Source organism: Centrocercus urophasianus, unplaced genomic scaffold (assembly GCF_019232065.1).
Source record: "Centrocercus urophasianus isolate 14NV4802_14NV808 unplaced genomic scaffold, USGS_Curo_1.0 seq_15, whole genome shotgun sequence".
NCBI lineage: Eukaryota > Metazoa > Chordata > Aves > Galliformes > Phasianidae > Centrocercus > Centrocercus urophasianus.
In genome coordinates this window covers 18,688,714-18,706,273 of record NW_024884697.1, presented here as the reverse complement: position 1 = coordinate 18,706,273, position 17,560 = coordinate 18,688,714, and the positions used below count along the sequence as shown (strand labels likewise).

Sequence of the window (17,560 nt, the reverse complement as noted above, 5' to 3'; positions counted from 1 at the left end):
ATTGATCAAGATGATCAATGGTGGTAATGCCTCCGAGCATGGGGTAACTGCAGTTTTGGAATCTTCTTAAATCAGAGCTCCTTTGTGGAAAAGTCCTATTTCATATTCAGACATACAAAATGTCAGTGCACCAGAAGGTGGTGGGCATGGAAGCGGCTGCCCAGGGCAATGGGCACAGCCCCGAGCTGCCAGAGCACAAGGAGAATTTGGACACACGGTTTGAATTTAGGGTGGTTCTGTGTGGAGCCAGGAGTTGAGCTCAATGATCCTTGTGGGTCTCGGAATTCCAGCTTGGGCTATTCTGTGAATCTATGATTATATGATTTTCTATCATGAGCTAGAAAACTTCTGGAAATGATGAAAAAAAAAAAGTTGGAACAACCTATATTCAGTTTATACTGTATAATGAAGACACTGTTCTGAAAAACGTAGGTGACTCAAAAGCTCGGTTCATTTGATCCCACCGAATCTGCAATGTTTTCTGCTGGAAAAATGGTAAATATTTAAAGCACTCCATCAGTGCCCACAGTTGCCAACTGCTCCCAAAGGCGTCTGATGGGGCTCAGGTCAGCCATGGGCGGCCCTGCAGGGAGTGACCCATTTAAGTGCCAGGACAACATCAACCGCCTGGTCTTGGCACGAAAGGACATGGCTACTGATGTGAGCTGCTGAGAACTGGTTGCTTGATTGACTATGAGGTAAAGGAGGTCATCTTAGCTTGTGTCGATTTTCCATTTATTTCTCTTTACATGAGGGGTTACCTTACAGCCCTTTGCTTACTTGCTCTTGGAGCTGCTGTATATTTAAAACAGCGGTGGTATTTGAACTATCCTGGGCATAACGCAGCTCCAGCTGCCAGCCCCACTTTGCAGAGCTCTGACAAAGTAAAGTGGAATTGGATGGAGCAATTTTTTCTTCATATGTACATATATGTGATTTAAGACCCTCTGCTATACGTCAACGAGGTGTGCAGAGGAGCCTGGTCTAGTTGGCAGCCCTGCCCGCGGCTGGGGGCCTGGAACGGGATGATCTGTAAGATTCCTCCCCACCTAAGCCATTCTATCATTCTACGGTGAGAGCCAGAGAAAATTCAACTCCGGAATTCCGGCTGGGAACGTTTCACCCCTTAACTACCAACCCCTCGGAAGCAAAACGCCCGCGCAGCAGCAGCAGCCACCTGAGGGCGGGGCTGTGGGCGTTCCTTTGGACGCGTCGCAGCCCCGCCCGCTCCCGCCATCCCGCCCCGTGCTGCGAGCGGGCGGCGCCGTGCCTTCAGACGGCGGTGAGGCCGAGGTGCTGCTCGGGCGGCCCGTGTGGGGACCGCGGTGTGCGGGTGCCGTGCGGGGCTGCTGAGCACGAGATCTCCCGCGCACCTGTCTCAGCCTGAGGTGAGTAACCCCTACGCGCCTGCCGGCCCAGGTCTCGCCCCGGCTTGGCCTCAGGCCCTTATCCGCGGACTGAGGGAGCTTCTGTACCCCCTCTAATGCACCGCACGTCCTTCTGCTGGTAACCGGGAATCCAGCCCGCGCGGATCCAGCCTTCAGGGCCGTGCCGGCCGTTCTGCCCTGTGTCCTCACAGACCAGCCCCTCGAGGCTTCTTTGTTTGCGCTTTGTACTTAGAAGTCAGAAGTGCGAGATCCTCCTGCAGGCCTTTGCCCTGCATGCATACATTCCCACTGGCTGTTCATCGTACATCTGTTCTGTACCCGAGATACGCACCTAGGGACCTCTCTTCTATCTGTAGCGATGGCTTCAGGAACAGCCCTGATTTACGATGAGGCGATGACCAGGCATAAGCTGCTTTGGAACGAGTAAGTCAGTAACGTCCTGTCCTTTTTATGAATTGATTCTTATCAAGAAAGTACGCAGTGCATGTATTTTTTGTAAATGTGACGTGCAGTGTGTAGGGACAGACAACCTGGTAGCTTTCCTGCTGAACAGAAACTCTGCCTTCTCGAAAAACTTTTACTGCTAATTAGTATCTAGATACTCTACTACTAATCTGAAGCTGGATCTGAGAAGCTGAAGCTCTGCAGTCCAGTAGGCCTTAGTAAGGGGATTAGTTCTCTAAACACCGCAGTTTAAGCTAACTAAATTGCTCATAAAGCTGAAGTCTCACTGACCTTGGAAAAACATATGGATTTACTTTCTCATCTGAAACCCTTCAATTAAGTTCAATTAGAAATTGATATATACAGCTGGCTCACATTTATGTAAATTAGACCAGTACCTTTGTTGTGCTTGAAATGAAGTCCTGTCAAATCCTCTGCTGATCTTCCCTGTAAGATCTTCACTTTTAATCTCAATGTCTCCGTGTCTGTGGTAGTAGTTGCTGCTTTAAGTGGTGAGAGAACAAGGAAAATTTAATGTTGTTTTGTTTATTTCTGTGCAAGAGACATAAATTTATTTTTGCTTACAGATTTTGTAATTGTTTGGCTCAATTCTAAACTGGAAAGTATTCAAAGAGTTTTATTATAATTATTTTACTCTCACAAGTCCCTCTGAGGATATTGAATCTTTACTTATAGTGCATAGTAGGCATTATTATTACTTGAAAGCTGTGCTGGTGTGTGTTGCAATAATATGAATATCACTTATTTTCAGTCCTATTTGTGATATTGAAGTGCCAGAAAGACTGTCGGCCTCCTATGAGCAGCTTCAATGTTACCATCTTGTGGAAAGATGCATCCCTGTGCCTGCTAGAGAAGGAAGCGAGGAGGAAATCCTCTTAGTTCACAGGTCTGAAATTTATTTTTATTGCCATTCAGTTTAATCTAATGAAATAACAGATGTCATACCTCCAGAGCATGTTTTACACCATTTAAAAATACCTGGTCCTAAGCTCAATAACTTCCAGTAATTTCAGTGGAAAATGTGTCAGGCTGAAACTTGCACAAATCATGTTGTCTATGCTATAGATGCTGAAGTATGAATGAATTTGCTGTTCCACTATATCACCATTTCCACTCTTTGGATTCTTGAGCAGTGATTGCTGATTTGAATACAATATTAAAAGTAAGTTTCTAATTTAAAAATGTAGGAAAACTGATAACCACCTGTTTCTCCCAAACATCTTTGAGACAGAGTGAACCAACAGGAAAGCTTTGTAGCTAAGTCTGTGGGGGAAATTCAGAGGATGAGCTTCTTGCCCCTTCTGAACTCATGGCTCTGAAGTCTGCTCTGGCACTTGTCACCTTGGTGCAATAGCTCTGCAACCAACACGCATGTTGGCTGTGTGCTCATTTTCTCTTGTTAGGAAGCAGTGAAGTCTTTCCCTGAAGGACAAGTGGAGCTGGGAGCAAAGCACTGATGGCAAAGCAGACAGAGGCAGTGTCTGCATAGGCAAGGGCACAATGCCACAGTCCCCAAGGGAAGTGGGCAGCACAGATGCTATTAACCAAATCCAGCCGAGAGTTTAGATTGCTTGACAAGTCTGCAGTGACACGGCAGAGGTGAGGTTAAGTTAGAATAACATTCCACGGGGCAGCATGGAGGCCCACATCAGTGGATGCAGAGATACAACGTAACTAAAATGTATCCAGGGTGAGGGCTTTACCTTTAAATCAGCTCCCAAGTGAAGGGTGGGAAGGCTTTGCTGAGGCTTCTTGGCAGAGTTGTTTAGGAGAACTTCCACTAAGATTCCATCTAGCTTGCTCCCTTAAGACCATCAGCTGTACTGTCTTTAAACAATTTCTGAACCCAGCAGTAGAACCCCAGGAAACAAAAGTTTGCACACAGGTGACCTGATGCTTGTTTGAGGACAATGGATCCTGAATCATGTTTAAATTTTCAGATTCCAGAACAGTATTTTTCCTCAAAATGTTCTTATTGGAATGCAGGCAGCTCTGCTTACCAATATAATTTATATTTGCAGTAAGTACATTGCTGATCAGGTACTGAAGAGACTTGATAACAATTCCCAGTTGAGTTGTCCCTTCTATATGGCTTGGAACAAAAAATTCACTAAGGTCTTGTTTTTCTTTCCAAATGTAGCGTAGAGATAATAGATGTCTTTTTTTTCTAAAGACTTTCATATTGAAACAAGTGCATAACTCCTACAAAAATGTTGTTTGAATCCTCCATTAGGTAGGAGGCTGCTGAGGAAGTTAAACTAGTAATTACACAATCACTGAGCTTCGTACAGTTTTGTTCTTGATAGCATCTTCATTTTGAATTCACTGCTTACAACTGTTTATATTAGATAATGCTGGTCTGTCTCACTTTGTTGTGAAACTGTGGTTGCTTTGGATGTCCAGCAAGAGGAGCACACAGAACACATACGTGGTTGCTGTATCCTGTGTTAGGATGCAGATAGGAGGGTAGATGCCATCAACCTTAATTTCCATCTCAGCACCCAAAGGCAAAATAGCAGTGACAGAGAATTGGTGGAACAGTGTTTCTAAGTACTTGTTATGCTCTAGAACCAAGGAGAAGAGGGAGGTATACATACATCATAAGGAATTCTATCAAATACCTGTTTTCCATACAACAAGGGATAATTGGACACATTCTCAGTCATAATTCATATGCTGACAGCTGTCAGATCCTAATTTACTTCTAGTTGGGATGGTACCTGTCTGTAGCGTGGATTGCAGAATAGATTGTAGCACAACAAAAAAACAGCTTTTTGGTGATACCAAGACCACTGGAAAAGGGGAGAAGCATGTCACCATATTCTTAGGATATCCAAGAATCCTTAATTTCATAGCACTCCATTGCTTTGCTGTATCCTACAACCAGCATCCCAGGATACGTGCTGGACTTGTGAAGTCTCACAGATAACCTCTCTTAACATGTTTTGTTAGCTTTCATTACAATTAAATTGTATTTAAAAACTGTTGGACTGTTTGCTTTGTGTAGTTAAGTGTTGTTCATCTCCCTCTCCTCTGCAGTTCACAACACTTGGAGGCTGCAAAAAGCACGCAGACAATGAATGAAGAGGAACTGAAAAGAATCTCTGGAAATTATGATTCTTTTTTCTTTCATCCGGTGTGTAAGTTAAACTGCTTCCTGTAGTGGGATTTGCAGGTATTTGTATTACTGCATCTGTGTGATGGTTTTCTAAGTAGGGGAATGCTGATAGTAATTTGTTTTGCTCTCTAAATATACTTGCATGTGTTTATGCCCTTCTGTTGATCCGTTTCCAGTTTAGTGCTATGCTGTAATTTAAATTGATAAGTGTTCTTTTACCTATTCTGTAATGATATCATGCCAGTATACATACTACTCAAATTTTGATTTTGCCTTTGTTACTGTAACGTTTTGCTCCTTATTTTCAGAGACAGCAGTAGAACCAGTCAGTTCAATACGTCCTTTTCTTATTTCTTATCTCCCTCAGAGAGAACATCCTTACAAAGGATGTGATGATTACAGATAAACCTAATAGAAAGCACACTGGCATTTCTGTTGTAAAATTATGCCTTTAACTAACTGCATATAATTTCATTAGCATAGACTTATGTCAGTTTCATATTGGGTCACAAAGCACATTATGCATGCTATCTCTAAAACTAGCTGATGAACGACTGATAATAACAATGAAATTCTCTTTTTTTAGAGCACTTACCACTGTGCCAGACTAGCTGTAGGAGCAGCTTTGCAGCTAGTGGACTCTGTGATGTCAGGAAAAGCGTGCAATGGAATGGCATTAGTAAGGTAAGAAAATGTGAGGAAGTCTTCACTCCTCACCAAAATTCACCTTTGTTGTGAACAATGACATAAAACTTTGTTTTAGACCTCCAGGTCACCACAGTCAGAGAAATGCAGCTAATGGGTTCTGTTTGTTCAACAACGTTGCTATTGCAGCAGAATATGCAAAACTGAAATATCGCCTACGGAGGTAAGAGCGTCGCTGACTGTAGGGAAGCTTTTCATACCCAAGTGTGATGTTGCGTTATCGTTTGACATGGTACCATTTTAGAGTGATGTCCACAGCCTCGTGGGTGTCACGTACCTTTTTGGGTCCCAAAATCTTCAGTCATCTGCACTTCCTTCAGACCTCTATGCCGTGGTTCTTCCACTGAATGTTTTATTTTGCTTTTCTATGCAGAATCCTAATTGTTGACTGGGATGTGCACCACGGGCAAGGAACTCAGTATATATTTGAAGAAGATCCAAGGTTTGAAGGATGCTTTTGTTAGCTGGCTAAATACTGCATGCTTATGTAGGGAATAAGATTTTGTTTTATGCTCCTAAGTCTAGAATGTCACAAAAGGCAAGATGTTCTTGCTATTTTAGTGATTGTTGTTTTTTTTAACCTGTTATCAAGTAAAGGGGGAAAAATCTAACAAAAAGAAACACATAAATTTATTTTACAATGAAAAATAAAGAATAACAAACACAAAATGAGCGAGCAATGTGACTTTTAGGAAGATTATTAGTTGTAAGATCTCTCTATACCAGGATTTAGGTAATATCTCTGTTCTTTCTATTCAGGAATCTCTCAGTTCAAGTGCTAGTTAGATGAAACAGATGAGCTTTATGCTGTCTTCTGAAAAGCCACAGCATTGGGTTCAAAAAACAAATCTGTTCTACTGAGAATGTCCTGTCTTTCATCTGAAGGGAGCACATGCATGACATTACTAAAAGCTGTCCTAGGTTAATTTTGACATAGGACCTTCTGTACCAACTTTTATGGTCAAAAGCTGCTTAGCGAACTAAGAGGAAAGGATAATTATATTTCCATGCTTTCACTATATATTAGAGTTCACAGGGTCAGTTTTGGAGCCTTTTTGTCAAGCTGGATTTTTCTTGTATCTTTCAGTGTTTTGTATTTCTCCTGGCATCGCTACGAACATCAGGAATTCTGGCCATCGCTCAAAGAATCTGATTATGATGCTGTGGGTTTGGGAAAAGGAAAAGGTTTTAATATAAATTTACCTTGGAATAAGGTAAATGTTATTTACAGCCCAACAGAACAAAGGCAATAGCTTTATTTCTTATGCATTAGATAATGCTTTCTGAATATGTGCTGCTTTGCCTGCTTGGCAGATGTAGCATAGTGTATCTTATTCCTGTCAGTGAAATGTCTTCTAAGAAATAAGGTTCAGAATGTCATGTTTGTTTGTTTCAAGAGAGAAGACGACACATGCATATCGTTTTTCTTCAGTATCTTGGCTAGCCACTCCTGGGAGTGCTTCAGGAGGTGGCTGTGTCCATCCTTGTTCAGCAGAGAACTGAAGACCCAAAACGATGGATATCTGTATATAGTTCTTATACAGAGGAGTTTGAGCTGATCTTATGAGGCTGTCTTGTCTTTAACTTTTGGTATTATCTTTCCTTATGTCTGGCAAAACCTTAGGAAAAGCTATTACTTCAACAGGAAGATCTGATCTGTGTTTCTCCCATTTTGCAGGTTGGGATGGGAAATTCAGATTATCTTGCTGCATTTTTTCATGTGTTACTTCCAACGGCTTTTGAGGTACTGTACAATTAATGAATGTGCTGGTGTCATGGCATAGCAGTGTACAGTTGAAATGCAGTGCAAAAGAACGTGCTACATTTCTTTCTGTTTTGTAACAGTTTGATCCTGAACTGGTTCTTGTCTCCTCTGGGTATGATTCAGGAATTGGAGACCCTGAGGTAAGTAACATTTTGTGGTTTGTGTTGTCAGTCATAAATGTGTTTGTAAAATATTCCTGCATCTTAAATGCCCATTGATTGCTATGTGCAATTCACTTTGACCAAGCTAAAAATATATGTTTGAGTCTTTAAGCTGACCCAGCTCAATGCATAGCACACAATATATAAAGATAGACTGTCCTGTAGGCACAACTCCTGCATCATCTTTTTGTGTCTTCCTTTAAAGCAGTTGGTTCAGCATTTTGTTAGATACAGCTAGAGGTGAGCGTTCCTTTATGCTGAGGCTGAGTCCAATCTCATTTAGTTCAGATCATCTATCTATCTATTTATTTTTCTCACTAGTGTTTTTGATTCAGGGTTTCATCTCTTAACAGAACTTTTCTTTAATTTAGGGGCAGATGAATGCCACTCCTGAAGTCTTTGCCCACCTTACCCATTTCCTGATGCAGTTGGCCCATGGGAAGCTGTGTGTCATCCTGGAGGTAAATACTTCTGGAGCTTAACAAAATAATTTCTTTTTGTATCTCCTCTTAGAATCAATAATACAAAAAAAGACTAAAATTTGGCAATGCTCTGAGACATGAAAAGAAGTGTGTGTCCTGATTATTATTTTAATTTAAAATGTTAGAACAGAGGAACATGTGCTTATTTTTCTGAAAACAGCTTCTACAGCTGTGTTCAGTTCTTGTGCACAGTGACTTCAGAATGCTGCTCTGGACAGTCCCCACTTCATTAAAACTTATATGGGGAATAAACTGCATTACCAGTGTTGTGCAATTTTGTCTTATTTCTGAAGAATTTTTAAAAGCTTTAGCATAAATACACTGTAAGTTGGTTATAGAGCCTGTGCTGCATTCCCATTTGGGGAGTTTTTTTTGTTTGTTTTTAATAAAAACATCTATCAAGATCTTTAAGAGGTCTTTTTAAAAGCATTTTTTTCCTCCTTTTGAAGTCAATGTCAACTCCTCTTCTGCATGGTGGAGAAACGGTCATTTTGCTGGTAGATAAGTTTGTGAATCTTCCCAGCATGATCCCAAACAAGTGAATTGCTTAGAAATTGATTCACTTGACCTCTGTTTTGCTTGAGCTGTTTTCCATCACCCTTTCTTCAGCAGGTTATTATACATACTGCCTGAAGTGCAAATAATCATCTCCTCACGATGCAGATGATATGACTGCTCCATGAATGGAATGCAGGAACAAGTCTGTCATCTTTAATTCCGTCATCTGAAATCTATCTTCATTTCTCTTCCAACTCTTGCCAAATTATCAGGACAATGATATTTTAAGTGTCAGACTGTGGGAGATTTCCCCTGTGCAGATATTTTAGAGGACAGCGGTAATTTTTACCTTCTAAGGAGTCTTCCACCAGGACTGCTGAAGCTGGAATGCTATGGGAGGGGAGTGCAAAAGAATGTTTCTAGAGTTACAGGGCAAAGTCACAACTGACTTCCAAACTGAACTGAACCATGATGAAGTGAATAGAGTTGTTGCTTGCTGCTGAACTTCAGCAGGTAACCTCTAACTTAATAATTTTTTATATGAAACACTACATTGTGTTTGCTTATAATCTTTCATTTCTGTAAATTCAGGTACATTCAGTTTGATTTATTTCCCGTGATGACATTCAGACTTCATGTGTATTGGTCCCTTATGTGGAATGAAACACTTTTTCTAGGGTGGGTACCACCTGAGGTCCTTGTCTGAATCCGTCTGCATGACTGTAAGAACTTTGTTAAGAGATCCTCTGCCTCAGGTAACTGGAGAAATGGCACCTTGCCTAAGGTAAGCATAGGAATAATTCTAGAACAACCTGTGTAGCTATCAAAGATATAAAGATGTGCAAGCTTTGAACACTTTCCCTGCCAAGGTTTACATGTGATACTTTGTAATCTATTTCCTGCTTTGAGACATTTCTTCAGTGATTTTATTTTCTTGTCGGTGTTGTTTTTTCCCACTGGTAAATTATTCCCTGTTCTTTCATCACTACTGACACTGTTAATCCTGTTTCTTTCACAGTGCTATTGAATCTATTCAAAATGTGAGAGCAGCACATAAACCCTACTGGAAATGGTTGACGTATGAAGGTAATTAATGGAATTGGTAAAAGGATTCATACCGAAATTCAAAATTAAGATTATTTCCTCTGGTTTGAAATAACTGAACTACCAGTTATTCACCCAAATGATTGCTGGAGGGCTGTGAGGCTTCCTTCAGGGCCAAGTCTTCAGCTAGTCTGAGGAAAAAAAACATTGTTAACTTCTAGAGGTGACAAACATCCCATTAAAAAGTAGTGCTTTGATATCTTTGTTTGCTGTGTGGGGGAAAAAAATGGTGGAATTTCATTATCACTTACAAACTTTTTCTGGATTAAAACAATTGTAGCATCACTGAAAAATGTCTGTGCCAAAATATTGCAGACAGTGCATGGAAACAAATATAAACACTGTGAATACAGGTGTACTTTGTTTTGCAAATAATTGTGACTAAATATTAACATACTGCTCACAAATTAATACACGTGAAACTTTTTTTTCTAGACACATCGTTTTTGCACAATTTGAGCACCAAATCAGACTTACTAAAGACTGCTGATACAAATCCCTGTACAGATGATGAAGCTAAGATAGCTGACAGCAATGGAACTGACAGAATAGAAAGATTTTTGGAGTTGCACATGAAAAATATTGTATTTCCAATTCCTCCCATCAAAACAGCAACAACAGCTGAGTTGAAAGCTTCAGCAGACCCAAACACCTTCCCAGTACACCTTCATGTTGTGAAGGAAATGGACAAAAATGAACTAGAAGCTCTTGTCAGGTTGGTCGTATTTAATTAATTTTCAACTTAATTATAAGGATGAGAGGTCTCAGAACAAACCACATATAATGGTTTTAATAATCTTACATAATTATATATATATATATATATATATATAAATAATTATATATAAAAAATCTTAATAATCTTATTCTTTCTTATTCTTGTCTCCGTGGCATCGCTCTACTCAGTCACAGGCAGCATTACTACTTCTGAAAACTTAAGACATTAGAGTTAGCTACCATTTTTCTCCTTAAAGTCATAGGATCATATGGGTCAAAAAGGACCACAGTGATCATCTAGTTTTGACACCCTGCTGTGTGCAGGGTCACCAACCAGCAGACCAGGCTGCCCAGAGCCACATCCAGCCTGGCCTTGAATGCCTGCAGGGATGGGGCATCCACAACCTCCTTGGGCAACCTGTTCCAGTGTGTCACCACCCTCTGTGTGAAAAACTTCCTCATACTATCTAACTTAAACCTCCCTAAACCTAAAGTTTAAAACCATTTTCCCCTTGTCCTGTCACTGTTCACCCTCGTAAACAGCCATTCCCCCTCCTGTTTATAAGCTCCCTTCAAGTACTGGAAGGACACAATGAGGTCTTCCTGGAGCCTTCTGTTCTCCAAGCTGAACAAGCCCAGCTCCCTCAGCCTTTCTTCATAGGAGAGGTGCTCCAGCCCTCTGATCATCTTAGTGGCCCTCCTCCGGACTCCTTTACATAACTAATCAGAATGTTTCAAGAGAGAGAGGACAGTGAAAATGTGTTAGTTTAGAAGGAAGGTGTTAGGAAAATGCCTCTAAGATCTGTGTTAGCTTTTAGCTGGAAAAGAAATACCCGACTGGTATTGCAATTTCAGAAACTCAACTTCCAAAATTAGAAAGTCTCATTTTGACAGCACTTTATTTCCTGAATATCATCAGGCATTTTTTGTTTTCTTTTAGTGCAAATAGAAACAGGTTTAGAGACTGTTAGGCAGGAGTGTTGTCATCTTCCTGCTAGAGCTAGGTCTTTGAGAATGAATGTGTAGTATTTATAGAAAATGTGTTGCTGTCAGTACTGACTGCAAAATACCGTTATCAGGATCCTCTCCAAAAATGCTGTCATATCTAACCTAGTTTTGCTTCGTGTGATTCATTTTACAGTGATTTTTATGCGGACCTTGTGGAAGCAAACAAAACTTTGCTCTCTCTTGGCAGTGCTTTGACCATCCTAGATAAAATACTTAAGAAAGAGGTAAAGAGAATGTGGTTTAATTGAGGGGGCTGGGGGTTGCCTTCCTGATTTCTGCTTCTACATCTGGATATTAGTTACTGTGTAGTTCATAACCCTGCTGATCTCAGCTAGTCTGTGCTTAGCTAACAAGAGAGGATGTGAGATGAGAAAGCATTTTAGGAGTAATTAACCTCAAGACACCTTTCTAATTATTATTGGGCAAGACATTATTCTGCTTTTCTGCAGTCACAGCTCATGAGGCATCGCTCTCAAACATAAGGATGAACCAGATATTCGTTCTTCCAGTTGCTGTGGGCACAAGACTGTATCAAGCACCAGTGAGCAGCAAGGAATCTGAGATAGATTTCAACTTCTGCATGGAGTTTTGCCTGCAGACTTCAGGAGAGAGTTAACTTCTGCAGTACCCTATAAGATAGCAGAGTATGCTAAGCTGTACTCTCTATCATTATATGTACAATAATTTATGCAGTCATTTGTTTTCCTGGCCCTTCACCCTGATTGCTTTCATAGAGCAGTTCAAAACACCACTGTGCCCTATGATTCCAAACACCCGTTCCAGCTCAGTGATCTGATCCTTGCACAGTCAGGAATGAAAAGGAGGCAGACTTAGAGGTTGCAAGATTGTATTTATGTACTGACATTTTGAAAAACAAAGAGGAAAACAACAAGCAAGTTAAAAATAAAATGCCAAATGTATATTATGCAAACAGTCTCATTTGGTAAATCAGTCTCTTTGAATAAAAAGCTCTCTCTGAAGTACAAAGCCAATGAGGATTAATAACTGTGAGAATGGCCTCTTTCTTGTAAGTCATCTTCCTGCTGTTGGCAGTCATGGCTGTAGATTTTGGGAACAAATTTCTATTGTTACAGGCTGCAGGTACCTCTAGGAGAGGTATAGATTAGATAAACTATAAATAGATTAAATAGATTATAAATAGATTAGATAAACTACTGGCAGAAGGAAATAGCATCTGCAAGTAATGACTATTTGAGATTATATGGAGGTGATGCTGAGATTTTGTGTTCAGAGTTAGAGGAGAACTGAGCAGGAAGAGCACACGTTGTGTCCTTGCTTATGTTCCCTTATGTTTCACGAGGAGTTTAAAGCTCTGCACAACACAAACCAGCACTTAAATGTTGACTGATTAATACTGTCACCATGTTTTCTAGAAAGTAATGGCTCACCCATGTTAAAGGAAGAGTCAGAATTCTGGGACAGCTTTCTTTTCATAGTGTCTGTCTTTCCAGTGTGTTTTGCATTCTGGCACACTGAGTGCATCTAATCTGCAGACTGCTGAGAGAACCACTGAAGATGACCTTCACCTACATAATCTACTTTTACAGTTGACTTTCCATGCAGGACCATGCACTTGAAACTGTACAACAGCTTTTGGTGTCAGAATCAAATGTGACCTTTGTGTTGTACACGAATTAATAACATCTTAATCTTAGGATCTCTTCCCTGCAGCTGTGGCTTTGTTTGAATGATACATAAGTTAAAAAAACAATTGGTACAAATAAGAAACGACACGATCTTGTGCAGCACTAATTACTTCTGAATAAAAAAAAAATCTTTTGTAGGTATGCAATGGAATTGCAGAATCACCTGCAGCTTCTGCTTCTGTTGCTGTTGCACTGAGACATTCTCTTCGTTTTGGGTTTCAAAGGTGAATTTTTATCTTTTGCATTTGTTACTCAAAATGTAAAAAGATGAAAGTGGATAAAATATGTCAGGTTGCCTTTGTTGAAAGGCTTCATTTTAAAACAAATGTGCATAGGTTTTTTGATTTGCAGTAAAGACAGCATTGCATATGACAAAAATCCTTTTGCCTTACCAAATGCAGAACACCTGTAGGGATCAATGCTGTGCAAGCTTAGGCTTTCTGTGCCAGATATTGGCTGCAATTGACCTAAGGGCATTTTCTTGGCTTAGTTTCCCCAGGATTAGTGGGAGAAGAGCATTCCCTTGAGGTATCCTAAATTTCTTTATACTTCTAATAGACCAAGTTCAGAGAGGTGTACATTCTTTTTTATTTATTTAATCTGCATGCAAATTCTTTGAATCAGATGCATTAATTGAAAAGAATTACTTGCACGTACAAATGAATGTATACATGATTTTCCTTTGTGTTCTATAGAGTGCTTTGCATCTTTGTTGGAGATATGGATATCATACCAAGCACAGAAGATGGGTGAGGCTTCTTTTTAATTTAGGAAATTAAATTCCAGGGATGATAAATGTTCCTAAATGACCATATGTATGATGAAATCTGCACTAAGAAATCAGTTGTGAATTGATTTTTCATTGAGTTTAACCTGAAACAAAATACAGAGCAAGCCAAAATGTATTTCTGAAAACAAGCTTCTATTTCTAAATTCTGCCTTATTAGTTTAGTGGTTGGTTTGAAGTATAGCTCTTCTATATCAATTTAAATTTGAATTATTACTGAAAATGTAAGATTGAAAATACAATGTTGAATATGCAAAATAATAACAAAGGCAATTATTTAAAAGGGTAAGACGAGATAGGGAAGAAAGTATACGTTATACTGAAATAATGGATAAAACAGAACTTTTTATCTCATTGGAAGTTGGTGAAATACTCGGATGTGGGTTTCAATTACAGAAAAACACTCGTCATACATGTTTGCAAGAAAGAACAGACTGGAAAGAGCAGCTCTAAACACTACATTGTGCTAAACTGGAAAGAGGTAAGGTGCACTTTGTGAAAACATCCTAAGATAAAAAGTTTGGGTTTTTTAAAACAAAGAATAGAATAGATTTATAAATTAATAAAATGTCATTGAGAATTACACCTCTCACTGCAATTGGGACTTCAAAAAAAAATTTCTTTCTTTGCCCTTCCTGTAGTGCTGCTCCTTCACAGACCTTTAATGTGAATTAGAGTGCATGGTTTGAGTAAGCCTGCAGTGGCTGTTTTGTTTTATGTTAGAGAAGGCAGAGTTGCAATGCAGTGATGCTACAGAAAATATGAATAACCAGTGTTGATCAAAGCTGCACGTTTAATATAAGGATTGCTGTGAAAACACATCAGTATTCTGTTCCTAGAGTCAACAGAAAGCTTTTTGAATCTCATGTTATGTTGGGTTTGGAGTTTTCTTGCCTTTTTTTTTTTTTTTTTTAATTTTCCAATCCTACATATGAGCATTTTCAGCTTCATGTTTGTTCTAAATTGCTTTTCATTCTTGTTAAAGGATGCTGGCAGGAATGACTTCTTTTCTGCTGTGCTTGGATTCATTCTCCCTGTAGCATATAGTTACCAACCCAACTTGATAATAATAGCTGTTGGACCAAACAGGAGCCTTGGAATAAGTGGGATTTCTCTTATTATTGGTTTGCTACAAGGACTAGCAGAGTCTCGAATTCTTGCAGTGGTTGAGGTAAGAAGTGGTGCTACACCATGGTACTTCAGGTGACCTGGGACAGAACCCAAATCAAGCAACAGTGTGTTGGGTGTGAACTGCTCTGAGCTGCTGTATTCTGACTGTGCTCATTATGCTGTCTTTGGAACATCTGAGTTGTTGACATAAATAGCCCATGTTTCTGTCTGGCCTGAGAACAAAAGCAGGCAGACACACACTGAGCTGTAGGCAGCCTGCACGATTGAGAAGCTAAGGCGTGAATGCAAGGCCTGAGCTAATGTTTGTGTTTATGTGCAGCAGATGATGATCAACAGTTTGCCTCAATTTGGGGACTGGCTTTGCTTTCCACATGGAATGTGCAGCTTAGAGTTGTGCTCTGACTAAAGATAGGTTATGACCTTTTTCCATCTAATACGATTGGAAGCAGCCCACTGTTCTGTTTGCTTTTTTTTTCTTATTTAGGACACAGACATAAATCTAATGCAAAGTATAGCCAAAGCACTTGCAGGTGCTTCTGTGCCAAATTTTGGAGCTCATGTGCCTCCTACCCAAGAAAAAGTAAATCAAATAAAAAAACTAAGAAACCAGCTTCAGCAGGACTGGAAAATGCTTCAGTGCTCAGGTAAGTAGTCTTTAGTTGTTATTAATATATATGTTCTTAGAAAGATGATGAAATACAACTGAATTCTAAGTCAGTGGGAACACACTGATGCGATGTGAGCAGTATGAAACTTGCATGCCCTTGATTCTGCCCCTTGAGCCTGAAAGCACTGCATTTCATAGCACAGTGTAACTGTACACTTTGGAACTCTGAGTATCATTGCTCCAAAAATGTGTATTATTTATCCTGAAATAAAGCTACCATAATTCTATGAGTTTAAATAATGCTTAATAAGATGTGCACGGGCTCTGACTGCTGATGTGTTTTCTGAAGATAGTGCAGAATGAGATGGCATTTTAAAATAATGAAAAATAGTTTTCCTTAACTCAGTAGTGGTTAGTTCTGATTGAAATACATTCACATGTAGTTGAAGACCAGGTAAAGGAAATCAGTTTAGGAAGGTATGTGGGCTTTTAAGAGTACCAACTTACAAACAGTTTTCTGCTGAATAACCTTTGGTTTGAAGCAGAATATTCATAAACAGTGGTAAAGGTGGGCATCTCTCTGAAAGAAAATGCTTTTAGAATAAAGGGTCAGGAGCAGTGGCCTAGCCCCAGTAAAACTGTTCTTATGGACTTGGGAATGAGCTTGATTAATAACTTCATCTTACTGGTGTTCTTTTCAGTGAACGATGGAATTTAAAGCACTTTAAAACCATTTTATGCAGCAGAAGAAAACGTGACACTTTGTTTTGCCTTTCAAGTCACTGGGGAAAAAAAAGTGGTTGATGTCTAAGCAGAATAAGAGCCATTTACAGTTTCCTCTTTTTTTTCAAATACTTACAATCCATGTTTTTGCTAGGGTGCTATGCTTGTACATTCTGTGTTGACACTATGCAGCTGACATGCGAAACCAAGTCCTCTGTGCTCTGAGGCCTGTGTTATATGTGACTGCAAAGTCAGGCTTGCACAGGCACTAGCTTGACTGCGTGAATGTTTGCAAACTCCAGAAGATGGGAACGTGAATGAGCAATTCTAATAGCCAAGCATTTCAGAATGGCTCAGTGTGACACCTGAGCGCTACCACCAGCTCACTGGGAGTTTGAACTCAACAACAGGTCCTTCAGATTAATGATACATTTCTAGGACTTAAAGGATTCACCAAATATGGTCTTTCCTTTAATTCCTGCGACTGATGAGAGAATGTTAATAGCATCCCAGCAGTGGCAGTGTGTGATTGAGATGAAATCTAATCTCCTGAACTACACAGAGCCCAAGGAGGAAAGCATATAATACTTTGCATAGGTAAAGTCACTCAATATGTTATTGAGTAAAACAGTGTAAAGACTAAAATAACATTTATGACGTATATATGTGCTGTGAATGTTCTGGGGCTATGGGCTTCAGTCTGCTCTCCTTTCAAATGCAAGTTTTCTATATAAAAAATAAAAAGCACTGCTATTATATTTTGGTGGTGGCATCAGGCAAGGCAGCTTGTGAACTCAAAACAAAATGGACTTCCTGAGGCAACAGCCATACTGTGCCTTGGTTTTCAGCACTCTCCTTTCTGTGCTCGTTTCCAGGTGTAGGACTCTGTCTCTGTGACTTCAGTAATGTAACCTGCTTTCAAGCACTTAAAATTACATGTATCCATTAGGCTGCTTTCCTACTGCCGTTGGTATTGGGATCAGCTGCACACACTGATTAACTAAATCAGTCTTCATTGTCCTATTTTTAGGACTGTTTTTGGAAAATTCTGTGTCCAGTGTGTTCTCTCCCAGGGAGGATCCCACTTGTTCTGTTTTGCTGCCCTCTGTAAGCCGTGAGATGTAGATTACGTTTATTAGAACATGACTAAGAGGGCAAAACTCTATTTTCAATAAAAGAACTTTGCAAGTACTGTCAGAACTCTGTTTGCAGCACTACGTTTGCTGGCTGCGGA

At 39.9% G+C, this 17,560-nt stretch overlaps 1 protein-coding gene across 1 annotated transcript; it reads left to right on the top strand.

The window, feature by feature from the left end:
* Positions 1 to 1,293: 1,293 nt before the first annotated feature.
* Positions 1,294 to 17,518, top strand: HDAC10 (histone deacetylase 10). Its single transcript, XM_042815558.1, has 21 exons — positions 1,294 to 1,388; positions 1,621 to 1,811; positions 2,605 to 2,739; positions 4,893 to 4,989; positions 5,558 to 5,655; positions 5,735 to 5,839; positions 6,050 to 6,118; positions 6,764 to 6,890; positions 7,355 to 7,420; positions 7,522 to 7,581; positions 7,974 to 8,063; positions 9,260 to 9,366; positions 9,601 to 9,668; positions 10,122 to 10,401; positions 11,545 to 11,635; positions 13,217 to 13,302; positions 13,774 to 13,827; positions 14,262 to 14,346; positions 14,851 to 15,036; positions 15,481 to 15,640; positions 16,305 to 17,518. The coding sequence occupies exons 2-21, from the start codon at positions 1,747 to 1,749 to the stop codon at positions 16,319 to 16,321; spliced, it is 2,046 nt and encodes a 681-aa protein (XP_042671492.1). The 5' UTR covers positions 1,294 to 1,388; positions 1,621 to 1,746; the 3' UTR covers positions 16,322 to 17,518.
* The last annotated feature ends 42 nt before the right edge of the window (positions 17,519 to 17,560 follow it).

Coding starts and splice junctions, on each gene's coding strand:
- HDAC10 (XM_042815558.1), top strand. CDS start 1,747: ATGGCTTCAGGAACAGCCCTGATTTACGATGAGGCGATGACCAGGCAT. Junction 7,582..7,973: donor CAGGAATTGGAGACCCTGAG/GTAAGTAACATT, acceptor TCTTTAATTTAG/GGGCAGATGAATGCCACTCC. Junction 9,367..9,600: donor GAAATGGCACCTTGCCTAAG/GTAAGCATAGGA, acceptor TTTCTTTCACAG/TGCTATTGAATCTATTCAAA.